At 37.8% G+C, this 23,793-nt stretch overlaps 1 protein-coding gene and 2 pseudogenes across 1 annotated transcript in view; all 3 read left to right on the top strand.

Moving 5' to 3' along the window:
- Positions 1–396: 396 nt before the first annotated feature.
- LOC702534 (52 kDa repressor of the inhibitor of the protein kinase pseudogene) lies at positions 397–2,569 on the top strand (annotated as a pseudogene).
- A 7,696-nt stretch (positions 2,570–10,265) lies between these two features.
- On the top strand, positions 10,266–10,754 carry LOC144332654 (large ribosomal subunit protein eL21 pseudogene; annotated as a pseudogene).
- Positions 10,755–19,509: 8,755 nt separating this feature from the next.
- Positions 19,510–23,793, top strand: part of ADAMTS20 (ADAM metallopeptidase with thrombospondin type 1 motif 20) — a 216,070-nt gene continuing 211,786 nt past the window's right edge. Inside the window, 2 exon segments of the mRNA NM_001110539.3 lie at positions 19,510–19,597; positions 20,159–20,520. Coding sequence (NP_001104009.3) covers positions 19,510–19,597; positions 20,159–20,520 — 450 coding nt within the window.

Below are 23,793 nucleotides of genomic sequence, written 5' to 3'. Positions count from 1 at the left end.
TATTTTCAATGTTTACAGGTTTATACGGCCCAAGCTCAGTGTGTCTGTGAAAACTTCTGTTTTCTTCTGGAAGAATCAAGAAAAGATGATTTGAGAGATGATAATATCTGGTCTGCGCTGAAGCAACATTTCTATTTTGTATACAAACAATCTTTGTGTATTATTCGTAGTATCATCTCAAAGGACAGGGAAAGTTACAATAGCACTTATTCGTTAAAAACCATGAAAGTAGGCTTCTCTCCTGCCGCCCCTCCCCCGCGCGTGGGCCCAGAGGAGCCGACCCGCCTGGCTCCCCTCCCCGGCACCGAAGGGCGGGCGGAGTGCCCTGAGGAGGCAGGGATGGGAGGGCTGGGCCCGGGCTGGGCCCGCCCTGGGCCGACCCACCGGCGGGCTAAGATGCCGAACTTGGGCGCAGCCCTCAACTGCGCGCGGAGGAGCACACAGTCCGACCGGGTCTTCTTCAGGTTCCGGCGGGACCCGGCCAGATGCCAGAAGTGGGTGGAGAATTGTAGGAGTGCAGACTTAGAAGATAAAACACCTGATCAGCTAAATAAACATTATCGATGGTGTGCCAAATATTTTGCGACCTCTATGATCTGTAGAAGGAGTCCTTATAGGACAGTTCTTTGAGATAATGCAATACCAACAATATTCGATCTTACCAGTCATTTGAACAACCCACATAGTAGACACAGAAAACAAATAACTGAGTGAAGACGAAATCAGGACACTGAAACAGAAAAAAATTGATGAAACTTCTGAGCAGGAACAAAAACATAAAGAAACCAACAATAGCAATGCTCAGAACCCCAGTGAAGAAGGGGGTGAAGGGCAAGATGAGGACATTTTACCTCTAACCCTTGAAGAGAAGGAAAACAAAGAATACCTAAAATCTCTATTTGAAGTGTTGATTCTGATGGGAAAACAAAACATACTTCTGAATGGACATGAGGCTGATAAAATCCCAGAAGGTCTCTTTACTCCAGATAACTTTCAAGCGCTGCTGGAGTGCCGGATAAATTCTGGTGAAGAGGTTCTGAGAAAGCAGTTTGAGACAACAGCAGTTAAAACGTTGTTTTGTTCCAAAACACAGCAGAGGCAGTTCCAGAGATCTGTGAGAGCTGTATTCGAGAAGAAACTCTCAGAGAAGTGAGAGATTCACACTTATTTTCCATGATCGTTGAAGACGTAGTGGACATAGCAGGGTAAGAGCACCTACCTGTGTTGGTGAGGTTTGTTGATGAATCTCATAACCTAAGAGAGGAATTTGTAGGCTTCCTGCCTTATGAAGCTGAAGCAGAAATTTTGGCTGTGAAATTTCACACTATGGTAACTGAGAAGTGGGGATTAAATATGAAGTATTGTCGTAACCAGGCTTACATTGTGTCTAGTGGATTTTCTTCCAAAATGAAAATTGTTGCTTCCAGACTATTAGAGAAATATCCCCAAGCTATCTACACAATCTGCGCTTCCTGTGCCAAATATGTGGTTGGCAAAATCAGTACCTGTTATGGGAGTATCCGTTGCATTAGGAACAATTGAGGAAGTGTGTTTTTTTCATTGATCACCACAATTACTTTTAGAACTTGACAGTGTAATTTCTGGTTTTTTTTTTTTTTTTTTCTTTTTTTCCAGAACAGTAAAGAAAGGGGTAAAGAACTGAAGGAAATCTGCCATTATCAGTGGACAGGCAGGCATGATGCTTTTGAAATTTTAGTGGAACTCCTGCAAGCACTTGTTTTAGGTTTAGATGGTATAAATAGTGACACAAATATTAGATGGAATAACTGTATAGCTGGCCGACCATTTGTACTCTGTAGTGCAGTAACAGATTTTGATTTCATTGTTACTATTGTTGTTCCTAAAAATGTCCTATTTTTTACAAGAGCCTTTGGGAAAAACCTCCAGGGGCAAACTTCTGATGTCTTCTTTGCAGCCGGTGGCTTGACTGCAGTATTGCATTCACTCAACAAGTGATGGAAAATATTGAAGTTTATCATGAATTTTGGTTTGAGGAAGCCACAAATTTGGCAACCAAACTTGATATTCAAATGAAACTCCCTGGGAAATTCCGCAGAGCTCACCAGGGTACTTGGAATCTCAGCTAAGCTCTGAGAGTTACTATAAAGAAACCCTAAGTGTCCCAACAGTGGAGCACATTATTCAGGAACTTAAAGATATATTCTCAGAACAGCACCTTAAAGCTCTTAAATGCTTATTTCTGGTATCCTCAGTCATGTGACAACTCAAATTCAATACGTTGGAGGAACACCATGCTGACCTGTATAGTAGTGACTTACCCAATCCTGACACGTTCTCAGCGGAGCTTCGTTTTTGGAGAATCAAATGGAAACACAGGAGGAAAAATAGGTATGAAAATGAATGAAAGCGTCTTAAAGCCTATTTGGGGAACACTTTGACAGGCTAAAGATCAAGTAACTTGGCTTTGCTTAACATAAATTTTGATATAAAACACGACCTGGATTTAATGGTGGACACATATGTTAAACTCTATACAAGAAAGTCAGAGCTTCCCACAGATAATTCAGAAACCTTGGAAAATACCTGAGAGACTTTTAAAAATAGGTTTTCTTGGCCGGACGCGGTGGCCTCTGGATAATCTACCTGTTAAATGGCCCCTGTTTGAACTCTCATGCTTTGAGGACCTATCTGTTCTTCCAGAAGAGAACATTGAAAGTCCCATGTTTCCTTCTGCGTGATCTTTGCTGGTGGCACTCTGGAATTGGTTTAGTTAAGTCATTTTAGACATAGTATTTATTATCACTGTGAATCTCTACTTGTTGGGTCTTATGAATTCTTTGAAGAAATATATTTTGAAGAGGTATGGGAGGAAGGAATACATTTTATAAAATGTTATAGTGAAGCCCACAATTGACCTTTGACTTATAGGAGTTTTAAGTATGTTAAAAATCTATACTGGACAGTTACAACAAATTACCAGAGAAAAGCTTGTGAGCTCATCAAACAAGGACTTCAGTGTAGATTTTGTCTTTCTCAAATGAGCTTAAAGAAACAAACAAAAGTTAAAGTTTGAATGGAAGAGCCTGTTGTTTTTCCACATCTCATTGTTGCTGTTTATATTCCTTTGTGGAGCCTACATATTCCTAAGCTTTTTAGCAGGTATATGTTGAACACTTGTGTTTCATGCTGAAGACAGAATCGGAGGCCATGGATACTGACAACTGATTTGTCTGTTTTTTTTTTTTTTTCTGTCTTTTTCCATGACTCTTATCTACTGTCTCATCTTGATTTATAATCAAAACCTGGAAAACCTACAAAAATAGGTGTTGAGGTTTATCTAGAAAAATATGGAAAATATTGCTGTTATTTTTGGTGAAGAAAATCTATTTTGTATAGTTTATTTCAATCTAAATAAAATGTGACGTTTGTTTAAAAACAAACAAAAACCATGAAAGTAAAGAAATACTATGTAAGGCATCCCTTTGGCTGATGTATTGTATTTTCAAAGTAATTCCTGTGAATTTGAATTTATTTATCTCAATTTATTTATTGGAATTTATCTTATTTTAATTTTCTGTAAAAAGTACATTCCTTGACATAAAATACAATTTTGGTCTCAATTTGTGTGGGTGAGAATATTCAGTAATAGAAACCCTGCACTTTGATAAGTTCATTTCAGTTTTTTAAATGACCTTAATACTTAAGTCTATATGTGTGCAGTGTAAAATGTTGGAACAAAAGAAGTCAGTGTGCATAATCTACAAAATTTCTCAAAAGAAACCATGTAATGCACCCTTTTCTCTCTAAGCTGTTTGTAAAGCTTTATTGACTACATGTAATTCATTAGTAGGCCTCTTTTGGATACCAAAATATTGATTTCAGCTTTTTATTTCCACCTTACTTTGTCTCATCAAGGAACAAGGTATTTCTTGAAGCTGCTATATCCCAAAGGGCAACATCTATTTTTTGCTACCCTCCCTTCATAATGAAGATTCAATATTCATATTGTCCTTCTTTAGCCTGCAACCTCTTCCCTTCCCAGGTGGTCTTGTATATTTTATACTTTATTCTAAATCATAAAATTATAGAAAAATAAAATGTTGGGTGTGTAAATGGTCACAGAAATTACCCAGTTCAATCTTCTCATTTTACAGGTAAGAGAACAGAGACCTTAAAAGGAGAAGAGGTTTGACATACATGTTCTTTGGTGTGACAATGTCTTGAGCATCACTCTTACTAGGCCATATTGGTTATAAATAGTTATTATTTTGGAAAAAATATGGTGAAGTACACTGGAATGAAAAAGCCTGTATGAATTTTTGCTCAGAGTCAGCAAATCCCTGCTCCTTAGTGCAGGCATTTACTTTGCTCTTTGAAAACATATTAGAGAGTCTTATATTGAAACCATTCAATCATTATCATGTTAGCCTGATGGATTTCCAGGCACCTCTCCAACTAGAACAGAGTTGTAGTTTTAGCTCCTCCCATTGCTTCCAGAGTTTTGTAATTTAAACTGGATAGGGAGAGAGCAGCTCCTTTCTTCTTCTATCCTTGGAACAATGCCTTCCCTTCCTTCATCAGCTTGCTAAAGTCTCCTTGCCTTTTTTTCTCCCTGTGCTGGTGGTGTTCCACCTTATTTGTCATTCAGTCAGGTCAGTGGGGCAAACTCCAAGACTGGCTCCTGTGTTCTCTGTAATCTTCTGCCATTTTTTTTCTTTCCTGGCAAAAACCTCTACTGGTTAAGTGCCACATAATGTCGATTTTTTGTTTAACACTTCCTTAAAATACAATTATTTTTGCTTTTCCTCAATACAATATATCTTTGCCTTAGTGTAGAATTAAAAAAAAATCTTAGTGGTAATAATTCTTTTAACCTTTTCTACCACTAACAGACTGCTAAAATTTTGTCTCATTAGCAAATTGAAATGCAGAATATACTACTTGAATACTTTGTATAGAAGGAAGCACTTTACTTATATGACCCTTAAACCACAGATATCAAGAACTTATTTTCCAGAACATTTTGCCAAAAGACCAATTTTCAGGAGCAAGACACATCAGTTCATTATGCTTTGTACAATTCCAATATAATGACCATTTAAGCAGAAGCAATGGTATAATTGTTTAGAAAAACATATTTCCTTTAAAGCAGTTGACTGTTCCACTTATATTTCATTTTTCCTGGACTAGAAACATTACTCTATATAGAAGTCAATTGATGTATTTTGTGTGAATCCATTGTGTCAGAAAAAATACTTCTACTAAATAATCCTATAATACTGTACAACAGGATATAGACCTTAATATGCAAAATGGTATAAAAGGTCAAGAAGTTTCAAATAAAATAGAAAATGATGATTAGACTCATCAGGAGTCTACATTCTCTTGAGTAAACTTAGCAGCACTGCATATTTCAAAAGAAAACTAATGAATCATTCATGAATCCCTCAAAATCAAGGGAAAGTTATTAATTTCCATTTTTCTTTATTTTTCTTTCTTTATTTTTAAACTCATGAGTTAAGTGCCATGTAGTTGACAATGTATTTTAATTAAATGCAAATATGTTCTTTGGAGGAAATATAAAGACAAATTGAATACATTATTAAGTGACTCATAAATAGCAACAGATAATATTTTTGTCAGAATTTTCCTGAAATTCTTGGTTTGTGAGAGTCTAGTTATAGGCTCCAAATTTGTTTTAAATTGTGTCTGGAAATAAATATTTACCCTCAAAGATTATTTTAATGTTCAATTACCTGAGGTTCTTTTAAGCTTTTCCCATATAGTAAAAAAAAGTGTTTTCAATATTAACATATTAAATAAAAATACAGTATTACATACCCACACAAAGAAAAATGAACGTAGGAGTGTAGATGTATAAACTTTCACAAAACAACCCACCTGTACAACTAAAATCCAGATCAAGAAACAATGCTTCTACCACCTTAGAAAATCTCTCAACTTCACTCTAATCTCTATTCTTTGCATCCCAAGAGTTAGCCAGTACCTGGACTTCTAATGACATAGAGTATTTTTTTCTGTTCTTGCATATTGTATAGATATGGAATCATGTAACATATATCCTTTTTTGGGGGTCTAGGTCTCTCTCTAAACAGTTTCTTTGTGAATTCATTTATATTGTTGCATGTAACTGCAGATTTTACATTTTCCTTCTGTCTAGTATTCCATTGTGCACATATACCATAATTTGTTGATCTTTTTGACTGATGATTGGCTTTTGGGTAGTTTTTAGGTTTGAGCTAAACCTAAAAACTATGGTTGTAGCAATTTGCATCCCCACTCAGCAGTGTCTGAGAGCTCCAGTTGCACCATGTCGTTGCCACCATTTGATATTATCCATCTTTTAAACTTATTCAGCCTGTGAGTATGTGCTTTTTTATTTGCATTATCTTGATTAATGATTTTCAGTAAAATTTCCAGTGTTTGTTTGCATTTTTATATCCTGTTTGTGAAATGTCTTTTAGTCTTTTGACTATATTTATTGTTTGGTTGTCTTTTATTTAATGTAGAGTAGCCTTTACTAATATGTTCTGGATACAAATCTTTGTTAGATAAATGTGTCTCCCACACTTTTCACTCTCCTGATAGTGACTTAAATAGTTCTTAATTTTCTTATAATCCCATGTATTATTTTTGCTTTAGAAATCCCATGTCTTATTTTTTCCTTTGTTTCTCTATTTAGAAACAAGTTCTTTGCCATTTTATATAATTACAAATAATTTCTCCAGCATACTTCTGTCTCTCCAAATGATATCTTTTGGATGCACAGAGGTTCTTAATTTTGCTGTAATCCAGTTTATCATTTTTGGTTGACAGTTTTGAATCTTTCTAAATAAATTTTTACCTATTCCCAAGGCCCATATGTTATCTTACATTTCCTTAAAAGCTCTATTGCTTTTTCTTTCACATATAAATCTGCAATCCATCTGGAATCGATTTCTGGGTATGCTGTGAAGTAGGGAATCATTATCTTAATTTTTATTACATAAAGAATACATATTCATTGTAGAGAAAGCAGAAAATAGAGATTACTTATGTTCTACCACCCAAGACTATCACTCTGACACTGTGATTTGTATATTTCTACACACTGCTATTGTTATTACTTTTTAGTTTTGTTACATAATGATATTGATGTAAAAGATATTCTTTTTTTCTCTCTCAGATATATAAACTAAGACTGAGAAGCCTAGTTCTTTTTCTTAAAAAGCTCCCCTCATGGTCCATGATAAAAAACAAATTGAAAAGAAACAAAATGTCTCTAAGTTAATGTGAATGCCTTCTTAATTATATTTCACATTTTTTGTTTGTTTGTTTGTTTAAGACAGAGTGTCACTCTGTTGCCCAGGCTGGAGTACATTGGTGCAATCTTGGCTCACTGCAATCTCCACCTCCCGGGTTCAAACGATTCTTCTGCCTTAGCCTCCCCGAGTAGCTGGGATTACAGGCACCCGCCACCATGCTCAGCTAATTTTTGTATTTTTACTAGAGATGGGGTTTTGCCATGTTGGCTAGGCTGGTCTCGAACTCCTGAACTCAGGTAATCCACCTGCCTTGGCCTCCCAAAGTGCTGGGATTACAGGTATGAGCCACTGCACCTGGCCTGTTTCACATATTACAGGCTAACTTCTCAAGCAGACTTTTGAGTTTTCCTTCTCCTATGGCAAACTTTCCCATCAAAATCAGTTAGACACATTATCTTTAGAATCATGAGGGCCTGTAGTTTATTTTCTAACTCTTTCATTTTTTGCTTGTATCTTTATTAATTCCTGCATTCTGTTTTACATGATTTTTTAACCAACATTTTGGTTACTGGCTGAATTAATTTTTCATTCCTTTTAAAAATTGATCTAAAAATTTAAGGTGATAAATTTTCTTTTGAGTCCGGTTGTATCTCTATCCCATTTGTTCTGATGTGTAGCTTTTCATTATTGCTGATTTTTTTTTCTTTTCTTATTTTATTTTATTTTTTTGTGATGGAGTTTCTCTCTTGTCACCCAGGCTAGAGTGCAGTAGCCTGATCTCGGCTCACTGCAACCTCCGCTTCCCAGGTTCAAGTGATTCTCCTGCCTCAGCCTCCTGAGTAGCTGAGATTACAGGTGCGTACCACCACGCCCAGCTAATTTTTGTATTTTTAGTAGAGACGGGGTTTCACCATGTTGGCCAGGGTGGTCTCGAACTCCTGACCTCAAGCAATCCATGTGCCTTGGCCTCCTAAAGTGCTGGAATTACAGGCATGAGCCACCGTGGCTGGCCTATTGATGATTTTCTAAAACAATGTTCAAAAGATGCATCTAAACATGCACATAGATACAATGCAAATACAAATGCTTGCATTTTCTACTTGACTCAATTTGTTTTAAAACTCCCTCTGAGGCCGGGCGTCGTGGCTTATGCCTGTAATCCCAGAACTTTGGGAGGCCGAGGTGGGTGGATCATGAGGTCAGGAGTTTGAGACCAGCCTGACCAACACGGTGAAACCCTGTCTCTACTAAAAACACAAAAATTAGTTGGGGGCGGTGGTACGCACCTGTAATCCCAGCTACTCAGGAGGCTGAGGCAGGAGAATCACTTGGACCCGGGAAGCAGAGGTTGCAGTGAGTTGAGATCGGGCCACTGCACTCTAGCCTGGGCGACAGAGTGAGACTCTGTCTCAAAAAACAAACAAACAAACAACAACAAAAAACTCCCTCTGAAGAAAACCTTTAGTTTTCCTGCTTTGTTTTTTTAGTTTATTACACTGTAATCAGAGAATGTTAGCTAAACTAGTTCTACTTTTTGGAGTTTATGAATGTTAAACAAAAAGTCTAGACACAACTATTTTATTAGTTATACCATAAAGGTTATTTACATTCTCATTCATATTCTTGCCCTTTTACCCTGTCATGAAATGGTAGGTATGAATTAAAAACTCCTACTACTAGTCTATTCTTTCCTATATTTCCTTATAACGCTTGCAATTTTTGCTACATGGAGGTGGTTACTATGCTATGCACTTATATACATACTCATAACTACCATATAGTTATGAATTTTTCATTTCGCTCTGTAACATTTGGATTGGTTCAGTACCCAACATTGATTTCAGTCTTAGCTCTAAGTTAAAATGTTTCAAAACTGTTTATCATTCCTTTTGCCCTCATTTACCCATTCTTTGGTTGGTTGCCTTTTGGCCTTCAGGAAAATATTCTCTGAGGTCTTGCAGATTCAAAACTATTTGTCTATAGTCTGTATTTGAAAGACAGTTTTGCTGGATAGAATCCTCAACTCATATTTCTTTCCTTGATATACATTAAAGGTTGTATCCTTAATACACAATAAGAATCTTGTTTGGATGCTGAATGCCTTCTGATGTCTTCTGCTGCTGAATGTTGCTGTGAAGAAATATGAATATGACCTATGGCTTTTTCCTCATAAATAACATTTATCTTTCCTGGCTAGGAAAAAAATTAATCTTTATTTTAAAGCCCAGTAGCTTTACTAGGAAATGCCTTAGCTTTACTAGGAAATGTCTTTATGTTAACCATTCTTAGTTAATTTCTTTCTACCCAGTGTGTTTGTCAAATATGAAAATTTAAGTCTTTCATTTTAACAAAAGCACTCTTGAATTATACCTTAAATTTGTTCTGTTAATTTCTTTTTTTTTCTTCAGCGACTTCTCCCAACACGTATATGTGAATCTCCAACATACATCTTTTATTTATATTTATCTCCCTATCTCTCTAGTCTGTCTCTCTCTCTCCCTCCCTTCTTCTCTCCCTTACCGCTCCCCTCCCCTCCCCTTCCTTTCCATTTCCTTGTTCCCTCCTCTGTTTATTTTCATTTCAATGTGGTCAGTTTCCCATTTTCTCCATATTCCTTATTGTATTTTTCATATTGCCTATTTTCCCTCGTGCAAGTTTCAATTTATTTTGTTAGGATACTTTCCCCTCTCTACTTCTTTTCTGAGTTGTTCCAGATCATATTTTATTTCTTTCTGTTGTTTCTCTATATCTTCCCAGGGTTCCTATGTTTCTACTTTGAGGTCTTTACTTCAAAAGCAGTCTCTTGATTAATTTTAAAAAAATCTGTGACAAAATGTTTGGTGACGACTTTTATTTGCTCCATGGCAACATGTTTGCAGTGTTCTTTCATCTGTAGGTAAGTTTTGATGCTCTTTACCATGTTTGTTTCTTATAATACGTTTTTATTTATTAAATGCAATCCTTAAAAAATAAAGCATCCTTCCTTCAGCCAGAACCGCCATCTTCCAGTAATTCACCAAAATGACGAACACAAAGGAAAAGAGGAGAGGCATCTGATACACATTCTCTAGGCCTTTTAGAAAACATGGAATTGTTCCTTTGGCCACATATATGCGAATCGATAAGAAAAGTGATATCGTTGACATCAACAGAATGGATACTGTTCAAAAAGGAATGCCCCACAAGGGTTACCGTGGCAAAACTGGAAGAGTCTACAATGTCACGCAGCATGCTGTTGGCATTGTTGTGAACAAACAAGTCAAGGGCAAGATTCGTGCCAAGAGAATGAATGTGCGTATTGAATACATTAAGCACTCTAAGAGCTGAGATAGCTTCCCAAAATGCGTGAAGGAAAATGATCAGAAAAAGGAGGAAGCCAAGGAGAAAAGTACCTGGGTTCAACTGAAGCACCAGCCTGCTCCATTCAGAGAAGCACGCTTTGTGGGAACCAATGGAAAGGAGCCTGAGCTGCTGGAACCCATTCCCTTGATTAATGGTTCCCTATGAATTATTCATATTCCCTATGAATTCATGGCATAATAGGCGGTACAAAAATACCTCCGGACTGTAAAAATGTTTCTCTTCATTGAGTAAAAGTGTGGTGTCCTCCTTCCCTGAAAAAACATTTAAAGCAAATTTTAATTGTGTCTTAATTCATTGTGTAATGTCTTTACTATTTAAATTTAATGTATTTCTTGCTGAAAGATGTGAGGTGGCTTATTGTGCAACAAATTACTCAATTGGTTAGAAAACAGTCAGATACTATTTATGAAACATTTATACTGGTTTGAAGATAGTCCCTCTAAATCATCATGGAACAAATAAAATAATTTATAAAATAAAATAAAACATCCTTGAATTAACTGGATTTTCTTGGACTAGTCTTCTAGCCTCTGTAGTTCTCTGCTGTTACAAAGACAGATTGTTTCTTCCAGCTCTGGCTCCTTTTTGTTATTATTTGCATAGCTCACTTCCTCTGCTTTTCTGGACAAAATTTGGTCCAAGAGGACTTCTGCTGGCAGCGTGCTCATGTGCTCAATCTCTGATATTCCACAGATGGAATATAGCTTTCACAAAACAAGGTTAACACTCACCTTCAGCAAACACATTTTTTTTTTTTTCTGGCGTAACTTGACATCTGCCTCTGCTAAGTCTCCTTGCTCCTCTCTGGATAGTTTACTTCTCCATATGACTTCTACCTCATTTGTTTATAGTAACTGTTATGTGATCTGGGAGTTATCCCTCTTCTTAAAAAAAAAAAAAACAAAACAAAACAGTTCAAGGAGGTGAAAGTGAACTATTCTGGTATATATAATAATATTCATCTTTTAAATTAATTTCTTTATATTTCATCTATATGAAGTTTTACCATCTTAAAAAATAGTGCACATGCATGTGAAGCAACTGTGGAAGAACAGGGAAAGAATCACCCAGAAGAATTAGAGGTAACAGTGCCTCTGGCTCTTACAAAGCCAGGAACAGTCTGTTTTTGCTAACTACAATGGGAAGCCTTTTGTATCCATGGGCATTGGATAGAGTACAAAGAGGGTCTTGCCTTAGTAGTAGAAGATAATTAGCCCTAGACTGAGCTCTGCTTTACTCTTGCTTAACAAATGTTAAAAGTAAGACCAGAGACGACTTGTTTCCAAGCAACTTAACTGCATCCAGAGCAAAGTTCAAGAATAATTATAGTAATTCAAAAATATCCAGCACCCCAAAATGCAAAATTAACTGTGTATGACATCCAATAAAACAATCATCAGGCATCCAGGAAGTAGGAAAATATGACCAATAATAAGGGAAAAATCAGTTGACCTAAATTCACTGAGCACTGACCCTTATGTTAGAATGGACATCAAATGAATTATAACTGCATTTCATATGTTCAAAAAGTTAAGTAGAGGTATGTAAGATACAAAATAAGATTCAAGTTAAAGTTCTAGAGATATAAATGACAGTATGTGAAATGGAAGGTACATTAAATAGGATTAATGGCAGAATAGAGAAGGCAGAAGAAAAGATTAGCAAACTTGAAGATATGGAAATAAAATTATCAAAAATGAAACACAAAAAGAAAGATAATTTAAAAAAGTATACAGAGCTTCAGAGAGTTGTGGGACTTCATGCAAGCTGATATACGTTTAACTGGAGTCCTTGAAAGAAAAGAGAGAGAGGAAACAGAAAAAGTTTTGACCCTAAAGATTCTTCCAGAAAGCTCCTAGAACTGATAAAAGAATTAAGCAAAGTTTCCAGATACAAAATTAATGTACATGAATCAGTACTTCTTCTATATGCCAAAAGTGATCAAGCTGAGAATCAAAGCAAGAACTCAACCCCGTTTACAATAGCTGGAAAAAAAAAAACTTAAATACAAAACTACAAAACATTGCTGGAAGAAATCATAGATGACACAAACAAATAGAAACACATCCCATACTCATGGATGGGTCGAATCAATATTGTGAAAATGATCACACTGCCAAAAGTGATCTACAAATTCAATGCAATTCCCATCAAAATACCACCATCATTCTTCACAGAATTAGAAAAAACCATTCTAAAATTCATACGGAACCAAAAAACAGCCAGCATAGCCAAAGCAAGACTAAGCAAAAAGAACAAATATGGAGGCATCACATTACCTGATTTCAAACTATACTATAAGGCCATAGTCACCAAAACAGCATGGTACTGGCATAAAAATAGGCACATAGACCAATGGAACAGGATAGAGAATTCAGAAATAAACCCAAATACTTACAGCCAACTGATATTCAACAAAGTAAACAAAAATAAAGTGGGGGAAAGGACACCCTTTTCAACAAATGGTGCTGGGATAATTGGCTAGCCACATGTAAGAGAATGAAACTGGATCTTCATCACTCACCTTATACAAAAATCAACTCAAGATGGATTAAGGACTTAAATCTAAAACCTGAAACTATAAAAATTCTAGAAAACAACGTTAGAAAAACCCTTCTAGACATTGGCTTAGGCAAGGATTTCATGACCAAGAACCCCAAAGCAAATGCAATAAAAACAAAAATAAATAGCTGGGACTTAATTAAACTAAAGAGCTTTTGCATGGCAAAAGGAACAGTCAGCAGAGTAAACAGACAACCCACAGAGTGGGAGAAAATCTTCACAATCTATACATCTGACAAAGGACTAATATCCAGGATCTACAATGAACTAGAACAAATCAGCAATAAAAAACCAAACAATCCTACTGAAAAGTGGGCGAAGGACATGAATAGACAGTTCTTAAAAGAAGATATACAAATGGCCAATAAACATATAAAAAATGCTCGATATCACTAATAATCAGGGAAATGCAAATGAAAACCACAATGTGATACCACCTTATTCCTGCAAGAATGGCCATAATCAAAAAATTAAAAAATAATAGATGTTGATATGGATGTGGTAAACAGGGAACACTTCTACAGTGCTGGTGGGAATGTAAACTAGTACAACCACTATGGAAAACAGTGTGGAGATTCCTTAAAGATCTAAAAGTAGAACTACCATTTGATCCAGCAATTCCACTGCTGTGTATCTACCCAGAGGAAAAGAACTCATTATATGAAAAAGATACTTGCACGCATATGTTTATAGCAGCACAATTCATAATTGCAAAAACATGAAACCAATCCAAATGCCCATCAATCAATGAGTTGATAAAGAAACTGTGGTATACACATATGATGAATACTACTCAGCTATAAAAAATGAATTAATGACATTTACAGCGACCTGGACGAATTTGGAGACTATTATCCTAAGTGAAGTAACTCAGGAATGGAAAACCAAACATCATATGTTCTCACTCATAAGTGGGAGCTAAGCTATGAGGATGCAAAGGTATAAGAATGAGAAAATGGACATTGGGGACTCAGGGGGAAAGGGGGGGAAATTGTTGAGGGATAAAATACTACAATAGGGTGCAGTGTATACTGCTTGGGTGATGGGTGCACCAAAATCTCACAAATCACCACTAAAGAACTTATTCATGTAACAAAACACCACCTGTTCCACAATGAACTATGGAAATAAAAAAAACCTAAATAATAATAGTTGCACTACAGTTATATATGTTATATGTGGACATTAGAGAACACAGGATTAAAGGTATGCAGAAATTCTCTTTAAAAAAGAAGAAGTTTTGAAAAAATAACTTCAAATTATGCAAATTTGATGAAAATAAATTTGGGAACCCACAGTTCCCAAAAAACTTAATGAACTCTAAGCACAGGAAGCATGAAGAAAATCACACCAAGTCTTATTGTAATCAATTTGCACAAAACTAGTGACAGAAAAATCTTAAAAGGGTTCACAACAAAAAGATACCCTATTGCAGAAGATGAATATAACAGATTTTTCATTCATAACATATTTTTTTGTCAGAAAAAATCTGGAAAGAAGCAAGAAGACAATTAATCAATGTCTTCAAACTACTGAAAGGAAACCCACAGCTTTCAGCATAGAATTCCATACCCAGAAAAAAATAGGCTTAGAAAATAAAGATGAAATCAATACTTTTTACGACATACAAAAGATGAGAGAATTCATTATCAGCATCCTTACACTATAAGAAATGCTAAAGAAAGCTTTTCAGGGAAAAGAAAATTGATGTTAGATGAAAGCAACTGTTTAAATAAAAATTGCAACAATGCAATATGGGATTTATAATTCATGAAAAAGTAAAAATTAAAAAGATTGGAAGAAAGAAGTTGAATTGGTATACTATTACTTGAAGATAGAGATAAGCTAAATATATATACTATAAATCCTGAAGTAATCACTTATATAACAAAACAAGGAGTGGAGTAGTAAAGGAGATTAAATAGAATAAAAAACATATTAATTTAACCCAAAAGGAGACAGATAATGAAGAAAAAAGGAATGAATAATGATAGTACAGATAGAAAACAAATAACAAGATGATAGACTTGAATGTAACTATATAAATTATTACATTAAATGTAAATGGTATAAATATTTCAGTTAAAAGACAGAGATGATAAGATTGGCTGATAGTATGCCCAACTGTCCCTAGGTTATATACATTTTATTATTTGTATTTATTCATTTAATGAATATTTAATTTATTTCTATTTCATAGGGGGAACAGAACTTGGTGCTGGTGATACATATGACACATAATTTAGTATTAAATACAGGTAAGTAAATATGCAATTAATACAGAGTGTAATAAGTGGCTGGGTAGAATAGTTTGATTTTTCTCTGCATTCCTGGAAACAATGACAATGTTTTAAAATTATTAACAAAATGACCACAGCTTGCACTGCTTTAATTACACTGCTGGATAGTTTTCATACCCATTAGAATATATGAAGAATTTCTACTAAGCAATTGGCTATTTATAATTACAAATGAAGCATTGTCTGTGGAGTCTTCTACAAAACCCACTTTGCATTTACTATTTCTCTGTTTTCTTCCTGTACTAGAGCAGAGGTTTTCAACTGGGGCCAATTTTGCCCTCGAGGGAGATTTGGCAATATCTGGAAATATTTTTGGTTGTACAACAGGGGTGGGGTACTACTGGCACCTAGTGGGTGGAGGCCAGGGATACTGCTAAACATACTACAAAACACAGCATAGCCTCCAATAACAAAGAATTATCCAACCCCAAAAGTCAATAGGGCCTTGCTTGAGAAACCTTGGACTTCAGTGGCCAACTAATCCTAGTTTTCAAAAGACTTCTCAAGTTTCAGCACTGAAAATCTTGCATCTTAGGAAATTTCCCAGTCTCAGGTAAATCATGAAGTTGATCACCCTAATTCCTACCTATTAATATTAGAAAAGCAGTATATATTCAAAGAGTTGTTCCTTTTAGTATGAACATTCAATATTCCATAATCAGCATGAATATGCATTGAGAACATAGTTTGTTCAGTATTACGTCAAGAATGTTACCCGTATTGTCCCTTTTAATCATCTTAACAATTGCATGAGATTATTATTATTAACTTTATTTTAGAACTGAGATAAGTAGAAAAAGTAGGCTTACATTAGGTAAATTGTTCAACATTATACAGCTGCTTACAGTAGAATTAGGATTATAAAACAAGGTCTATTAACCCCTAAATACAGTGAGAATATATTTTCTCCACATTGTGCCAAAAACTGGTTGCATGGCTTCTGTTTACAATGATTAATGTCTCAATTATAAACCAAACTACATTTTATTAATTATTATATTATATTATTATTTTTAGAGATAGGATCTCACTCTGTTGACCAGACTGGAGTGGTAGTGTGATGATAGCTACTGTAACCTTGAGCTCATGGGCTCAGGAATGATCCTTCTGCCTCAGTCTCTCAGTCTCCCCAGTAGCTAGTTCAACAAGCAAGTGCCCTAAGCCTGATTAATTTTTTTTTTTTTAGAAACAGAGGTCGCACTGTGTTGCCCAAGCTGGTCTCAAGCTCCTGGCCTATATGATTTTCCTACCTCTGCCTCTCAAAGCACTGGGATAAGGTACCACTTATGGAATTCCTCTGACTTACCATTTAACTTACCTATTACCTCCATGAAGCTCAGAGAGATTACATAATTCACTCTGGATTAGCATCAAGTTAGACCCAAATCTCTGGTTTCAAATTTCATACATTTCAAAGAATTCCATAAGTGATAGTTCTAATTATCAATGTGAGGAAATAGGTTGAATTAAATGGCATAGATTAGCTTATTCATGACATTTTCATTAGCAGAGTAGGAAGAAAAAAGAGAGATAATGTGAACATCATAACATTTATAGCTCAGTATAACAAAAAAGCATTTGCAGTCAGAAAGGATTAGTAGAAATCCAGCTTAGATACTGTATGACAGTGTAGCATCTATCTTCTATGAAATGAGGAAAACAATACTTTTTACTGAACATTGCAAAGATAATAATGATGTAGAATACACATCCCACATACCTTTTCATTTATTTAAAAAATGGTGCCGGGCACGATGGCTCTCGTCTGTAATCCCAGCACTTTGGGAGGTTGAGGAGGGTTCGAGACCAGCCTGACCAATATGGTGAAACCTTGTCTCTATTAAAGATACAAAAATTAGCCAGGCGTGGTGGTGAGTGCCGGAAGTCCCAGCTACTCGGGAGGCTGAGACAGGTCATTGCTTAAACCCAGGAGGTGGTGGAAGTTGCAGTGAGCTGAAATCATGCCACTGCCCTCCAGCCTGGGCGACAGAGCAAGACTCTGTCTCAAAAAAAAAAAAAAAAAAAAAAAATCCCTCACCCCATTCTTAGAGCAAGCTGAAAATCAAATGCTTGATTGTAAATACTGCCCTGAGTTACAAACATTCAGTGATGGAAATGAAATATCAAATTTTCCCTGTAGTCAGCAATGAGATCGCCAATTAAACAGGTGCAATTCTATTTTCTGGTATTTCTAGGAGAGAAGCATGGCTCCTAATGTGAATACACATTCAGAGCTGCCATGTAATTAAAATGACTCAATTATAATGTACTGAAGGTAACCACTAAATAGACAGGTGTGAGTAAAGTCCATTTTTGTTTTGTTGAGAATAATAGTATGTTTAGCTTAGGAAAAACATCCCACCAGAAGTCTGTAATTCTTTGGTGAATGAAATGTCACTTTGTGAGAAAAGAGTACAAAAGAAGGGGAATGATTATGAAAGAATTACTATCACCAAGCTGGGTGATTTCCTTGGGAGATGTAAGATTAAACCCTCTTTCATTGAACAAGATTGTTCCACATTTGTGGTGAACAACAGATGACCAAGTGTATGATATAAAAGTGCAGAGGTATGCCATCAGCGGTCAATTCAAAGAGTGCAGCATTTTCATTGTTGAGAGCTCAGAGGAGGTACTAAATTAAAAGTGTTTTCCATTGTATGTGTGAAGATTTACTCACATACTCCTTTACTTTTTTTCTCATATTCTTTCTCTCCCCTGGTTGGATTTCAAGACAATCTGACTACTCCCTCCCGCTTTGCTTTCATACTGGGTATAGAGAAAAGTAATTATGTAACCAGCAAATCAAACAGGTGGATTTGAGAAATGAGAAATCGTACTAAAATAATTGATTTCGGCTACCACTGAGGTGTATTCAATTTAACAGACACCTGGGGACAACTGGATTCAGAGCCACAGTAATTGTTGAGGAGGATAGTTGTGAATACATGGGGTTATTTGTATGTTATAAACAAAGGGTATATGAATACTGTGGAACTAACAGCAAAAACTCTCGCAGGCAGGGCAGATCCAAGTTTTGTGGGTCTTGACGTTTATATAATTTTGGAGGGCTCTTGATACAAAATTAAGTATAAATACAAATATTAGAAAGAAGAAGAAAAAAAAAAACCACAGTAAGTTACTAAAACTTTGGAGACTCAGATCCTTTTCTTGAATTTATTTCGGCAATTACCAGAAGTGCTTGTATGCAAACTCGGCTTCCTCGCCGCACCTATAGCACTCATCAACTCCCAGCAACTCCCAGCACACACAGGGGCCCATGCAAGTGAGGACCGGTCACTGAGCTTCATTGGTAGCATCCTCTGCCTACAAGAACTTCCTCTGTAGCTTATTTTATTTTGTTTGAGAAGCCTAAAAGTACCGTGAAACATAAAAAACAGAAACTTTCTATCTGATGCTTGTCATTTCATCTAAGAGCTCAAAACCCTAGGCAACTTTCACGTACGCCGGTGCTCGCATCTCGCTGGGTTTCATAGGTCCCGAGTTGGTGCCCAGCCGGGCCTTGGGGCTACTCAGCAAGTTGAGCGCCAGCTGGGGCAGCAGGAGGGGACCGCATTCCCCTTGCGGCTGGGTGGAGAAGGGAAGGGGCTGCGCGGGGGAGGGCGAGTCGGGGCCGCGCCTCCCGTTGATTGGCCGGGAACAGCCCTTAGGGGCGGGCTCTCCCCGGCGCTTGCCGGTCCGGGGTGGCTATATTGGCACCATTCCTGCTAGGTCGAGTTGCTTCCCGGCGCCGAGCTGAACCTGAGCAGAGAGTTTCTGAGGGCGGTGCGGGGGCAGGAAGGGGTGTGAGGCTGCAGTGGTATGAAACAGCGGCTCAGCAAGTGAGACAGGCGGTGTGGCTAGACGAGCCGGCCCAGGGCCCGCGCTACTGTTCCCTAAGCTGCTGAAGCGCGGAGATTGGCGGCCGGCGCGGAGAGCGGCGGGCGAGAGGGAGGAGAGGGATCTGAGCGCGAGGGAATCCCGCTCGGCGGCCGGCGGCTCTGGTGGGCCTCCCCGATTGGGGTCCCCTGGGTGGAACCATGTGGGTGGCCAAGTGGCTGACTGGGCTGCTCTGCCATCTCTCGCTCATCACCAGGTCTTGGGAAGTTCACTTCCACCCCAGGCAAGGTAAAGTCACCGCGAGACGCCTTCAGCGGCGAAGGGGGGCGCGGGGCCGGAGTGGGACATGCGGGTCGAGGGGACAAGCGGCTCAGCCCGTTGGGGAACGCTGGCCCTGCTGGGGCTCCCGAGACTCCTGGACCAGTCAACCCGAGAGGTCGCGACTGTGCCGGGTTTCGAGGAATTGCGCGCGCCGGAGATGCATCGCACTCCTGGGACCACGCGGCGGGGGCGCAAGGGGCAGGGGGGCGCGTGCACCCGGAGGGAAGGAGTTGGCGGCTGCGGGGAGGTTAGGAGGTACTGGGGAAGGAAGTGGGTTGCTTAGGGCCATTAGTGGTAGGGTCTTTGCTTGGGGAGAGTAGGGCAAGTCAGGGGTGTGGGAAAGCAGAGCACTAACAGCCCCAGTGCACGTGTGTGTGTGTGTGCGTGCGCATCAGCATGTGTGCATTTGTCATGCCCCTGGCTGTACTGGGACCTGGGACCTTTAGCGGGGACGTTTGGTGGAAGAAGTTTAGAGCTGGACAAAGAGGAACGCGTGGGAGCTCACTGGTCCTGTCGCTGTGGTTGCAGAAGCCCTGGTGAGGACCCTGACCACCTACGAAGTAGTGATCCCCGAGCGGGTCAATGAGTTTGGAGAAGTGTTCCCTCAGAGCCACCACTTCAGCCGGCAGAAACGCAGCTCCGAGGCGCTGGAACCCATGCCGTTCAGAACCCACTATCGCGTCACTGCCTACGGACAGCTCTTCCAGCTGAACCTGACCGCCGATGCATCCTTTCTGGCCGCCGGCTACACCGAAGTGCACTTGGGAGCCCCGGGACGCGGGACCTGGGAGAGCGACGCAGGGCCCTCAGACCTGCGCCACTGCTTCTACCGCGGCCAGGTTAACTCGCAGGAGGATTACAAGGCCGTCGTAAGCTTATGTGGAGGCCTGGTAAGCGTCCTCGGGTCCCTTGGCATTTTCTTGGGATCCAGGCAAGGGCTACATTCAGGGAACGGGGCCTCGGGTTTTCCAGTTGGTGGCTGATGACCCTAGAGTTCAGGTTGAGCTACCAGAAGGATTAACACCAAGCCAGAGGCAACTCCTTCGGAAGGCTCTCGTGGCAGGATGAGCAGGTCTCTGCCTGCTGGGCAAAACCGACCCTCTGCAACGCTGATGAAAGATGCTCTTTCAAGCATCTTTCCTGAAAGTGTCAGACGCTGGAGTGGTGCTCAGGGAGTGGCCTGTGGGACCACTGTTACAAGTGGAGTGTGGTTTCCAACTGGAGGGCAGGCTGTTTGACTCAGATGTACACTTTCGTGGTCCTATTGAGGCAGAATCCCCTGGATTTACTTAAATAAGTTTGTTTCTGGAATTTGATAGAAGGAAAGGAGAATGAATATACATAAAATGAAATGGCTCTCACTGGCAAGGCCTGAATAGGAAAAGTTTGTTTTGCTGATGGTATGGGGATGGCTTGTGAAGTAGAGTAGGGAAGAGGTTGAATCTGTTGAAAATGCATCATACTTGAAAACAGTGTATCTACAAAGATCTGTTGGTTATGTCAATTATATTTTTGTGGTGGTAATCAGTTGACACATACCTACACCAACCATAATGTGATATAAAAGTGTCATTTTATTGGTAACAAAGCCACAGTGTCTGTGGTTTCACCTTCAATCATACTTGAAAGAAATGCTGCAGTATCAGAGGTTAGTGATAATAAAGATGTAACTTTTTTCCAACCAAGTTCATGGAACCCCAGGGTAAGGACAGTTGTTTTAAAACATATATAGGCTCACTTCATCAGTAACTCCTCTGACAAATACATATTCAAGAAAAAACAAGAATTAGGAATTTGGTTACAGGATTCTACAGTTCCTAAGTATCTAGCTTTTGTTTAGCAGATACACACTTTTACAAAAGATACTTATGGAAAGGTTTTCAAAGATATTTTTAGAACATCAATACTGTTTATTCTTTGATTAAATAAAAATCTGATAACATTTCTCTGCAGTTCAAATGTAATACTCCTTTGGCTTAATTGATTTAAGATGCCTTCCTGGATGTGAGCTCTTTTTCAAGTGTTTATCTTGAGTTGTTTTTTTACATGAAATGGCTAGAACCATTTCCTTTTTTTCTTCCATGTAAAATACTTGCAACATCACAATGACAGAATCACACTCTAATATTTACATAGCCACCTATACTTCAAGGGACAAAAAAAATCTCCTTTTTAAAACCTCACATAGCCACCTAAACTTCAAAGGACAAAAAGATTCTCCTTTCTAAAACCTTTCTAAACTAATGTTTAGTTTGTCTGGAAAATCCTAGACTTGCTACCACAAATTTGTCATGGTCAATATGTTTTCTCATGGAAAAGCATTCCAGATGGGAAGGCATTATTGGGAATGCTGTTCCTGCTCATTTTGATTCATAATGTTGATGTAGTTAAATGGTTATTCAGTATCCTTTGTAAAACATTTTTAATTTTTGTGGGTACATAGTAGGTACATATATTTATGATCAATATCCTCCTTTTGAATTCCGAAAGCAGTTAAAGATTTTTGAGTCATAACTTTCTAGTCCCTGTGCCAGTTTGGATACAGTTGCCCAAGTCATCATCATACTTTTTTTGTTTTATTACCTAGTTCATTTTATTAACATATCTAAAAATTAATATTAATATTTTTATAATGTTAAGTGTGAAGATTTTTATTTCCTCATTTATGTGGATAATTTAATGTATTATACAATATATTATGTGAAAGTTAATCAATGTTTATCTTCTTTAGCAATGTACTCATTAATCAAAAATGAAATCAATCATTTGTGTTATATTAATTTTATAATAAAACATTCAGAACAAAATTATTTAGTTTAGTTGAGGGGTTACTAGAAATTACAAACAAATAAAATGATTTGTTCTAATGTCCTTTTACTAAATTTTTGAAGAGGAAAAATCATCTATAGGAGTCATACTTTTTTTTTTTTTTTGAGACAGAGTCTTGCTCTGTCACCCAGGCTGGGGTGCAGTGGCCGGATCTCAGCTCACTGCAAGCTCCGCCTCCCGGGTTTAGACCATTCTCCTGCCTCAGCCTCCCGAGTAGCTGGGACTACAGGCGCCCGCCACCTCGCCTGGCTAGTTTTTTGTATTTTTTAGTAGAGACGGGGTTTCACCGTATTAGCCAGGATGGTCTCGATCTCCTGACCTCGTGATCCGCCCGTCTCGGCCTCCCAAAGTGCTGGGATTACAGGCTTGAGCCACCGCGCCCGGCCAGGAGTCATACTTTTGATGGCAAGTCAATAATCCCATATATGTACTCTGCTTTTGATTAATTTATTGATATTATCAGAAGTTGTTGATTAAACATTTAAATATTTCTTTTCGTATCTCCATAACTCAGCTTTATTTTACATAATTTCTCTGTATTGTATAAGGCTTAGTTGCATACTTCAATCATTATAGAGAAAGAAATTTTCCAGTAACATTGGAAATAACTAGAGGTACCAATATCTCCATTTTTTTCAGTAGTGTGATCATAACCAATTGTAAGTCTAAATTAATGATGAGATTAGTGACTTTTTAAAAATTTTGCATTTTTTAATATTAGCACTAAAATGGATATTAGCTACGTATTTATGATTATATATATTTATTTCTACCCTGACTCTATGATTAAATTTCTTTGGATTAATAGTTTCATCAAACAGTAGAACCTGGTAGATTTTAGAATCCATTTGTAATTATACCAGATTCCTCTTTTTAGTCTCAGATCAGCCTTTAGTCTTTGTATCTAGGTAAACTGTAGTATCTGAAGCCTGGACCAGCTGAGTTGTTTGCAGATCAATGTTGATACAAAGCTTGGGAATTCAATAATGCTAACCTGATGGCTCTGCTCCTACTTGCTTCCTAATTTATCTTTGTCACCTTGTGTACTTGATAATCTGGCTTTGGTCTCTCAGTCCATGAAACATTAAGGTTGAAGTTTGCTGAAGGATTCTCAGAGCCAGTCTTATTAATTTAGAGATGTTCTATTCTTTTTCTAGTTGCTTTTTGCTTTACTTTAGTTTTGCTTTTAATCATGAATGGATGTTGTATTTTATTAAATGCTTTTCCTGAATATATTGAAATGAGCATTCAGTCTCATTTTTTTTTTTTTTGCTAATGGGTATTGTTTTATATATTGGTGGATTCAAGAGTTCATTGAACATTGATGGAAACTG

The sequence above is a fragment of the Macaca mulatta genome, chromosome 11 (genome assembly GCF_049350105.2).
Source record: "Macaca mulatta isolate MMU2019108-1 chromosome 11, T2T-MMU8v2.0, whole genome shotgun sequence".
In the NCBI taxonomy this organism is placed as follows: domain Eukaryota; kingdom Metazoa; phylum Chordata; class Mammalia; order Primates; family Cercopithecidae; genus Macaca; species Macaca mulatta.
This window is presented reverse-complemented; position numbering and strand designations above follow the sequence as displayed.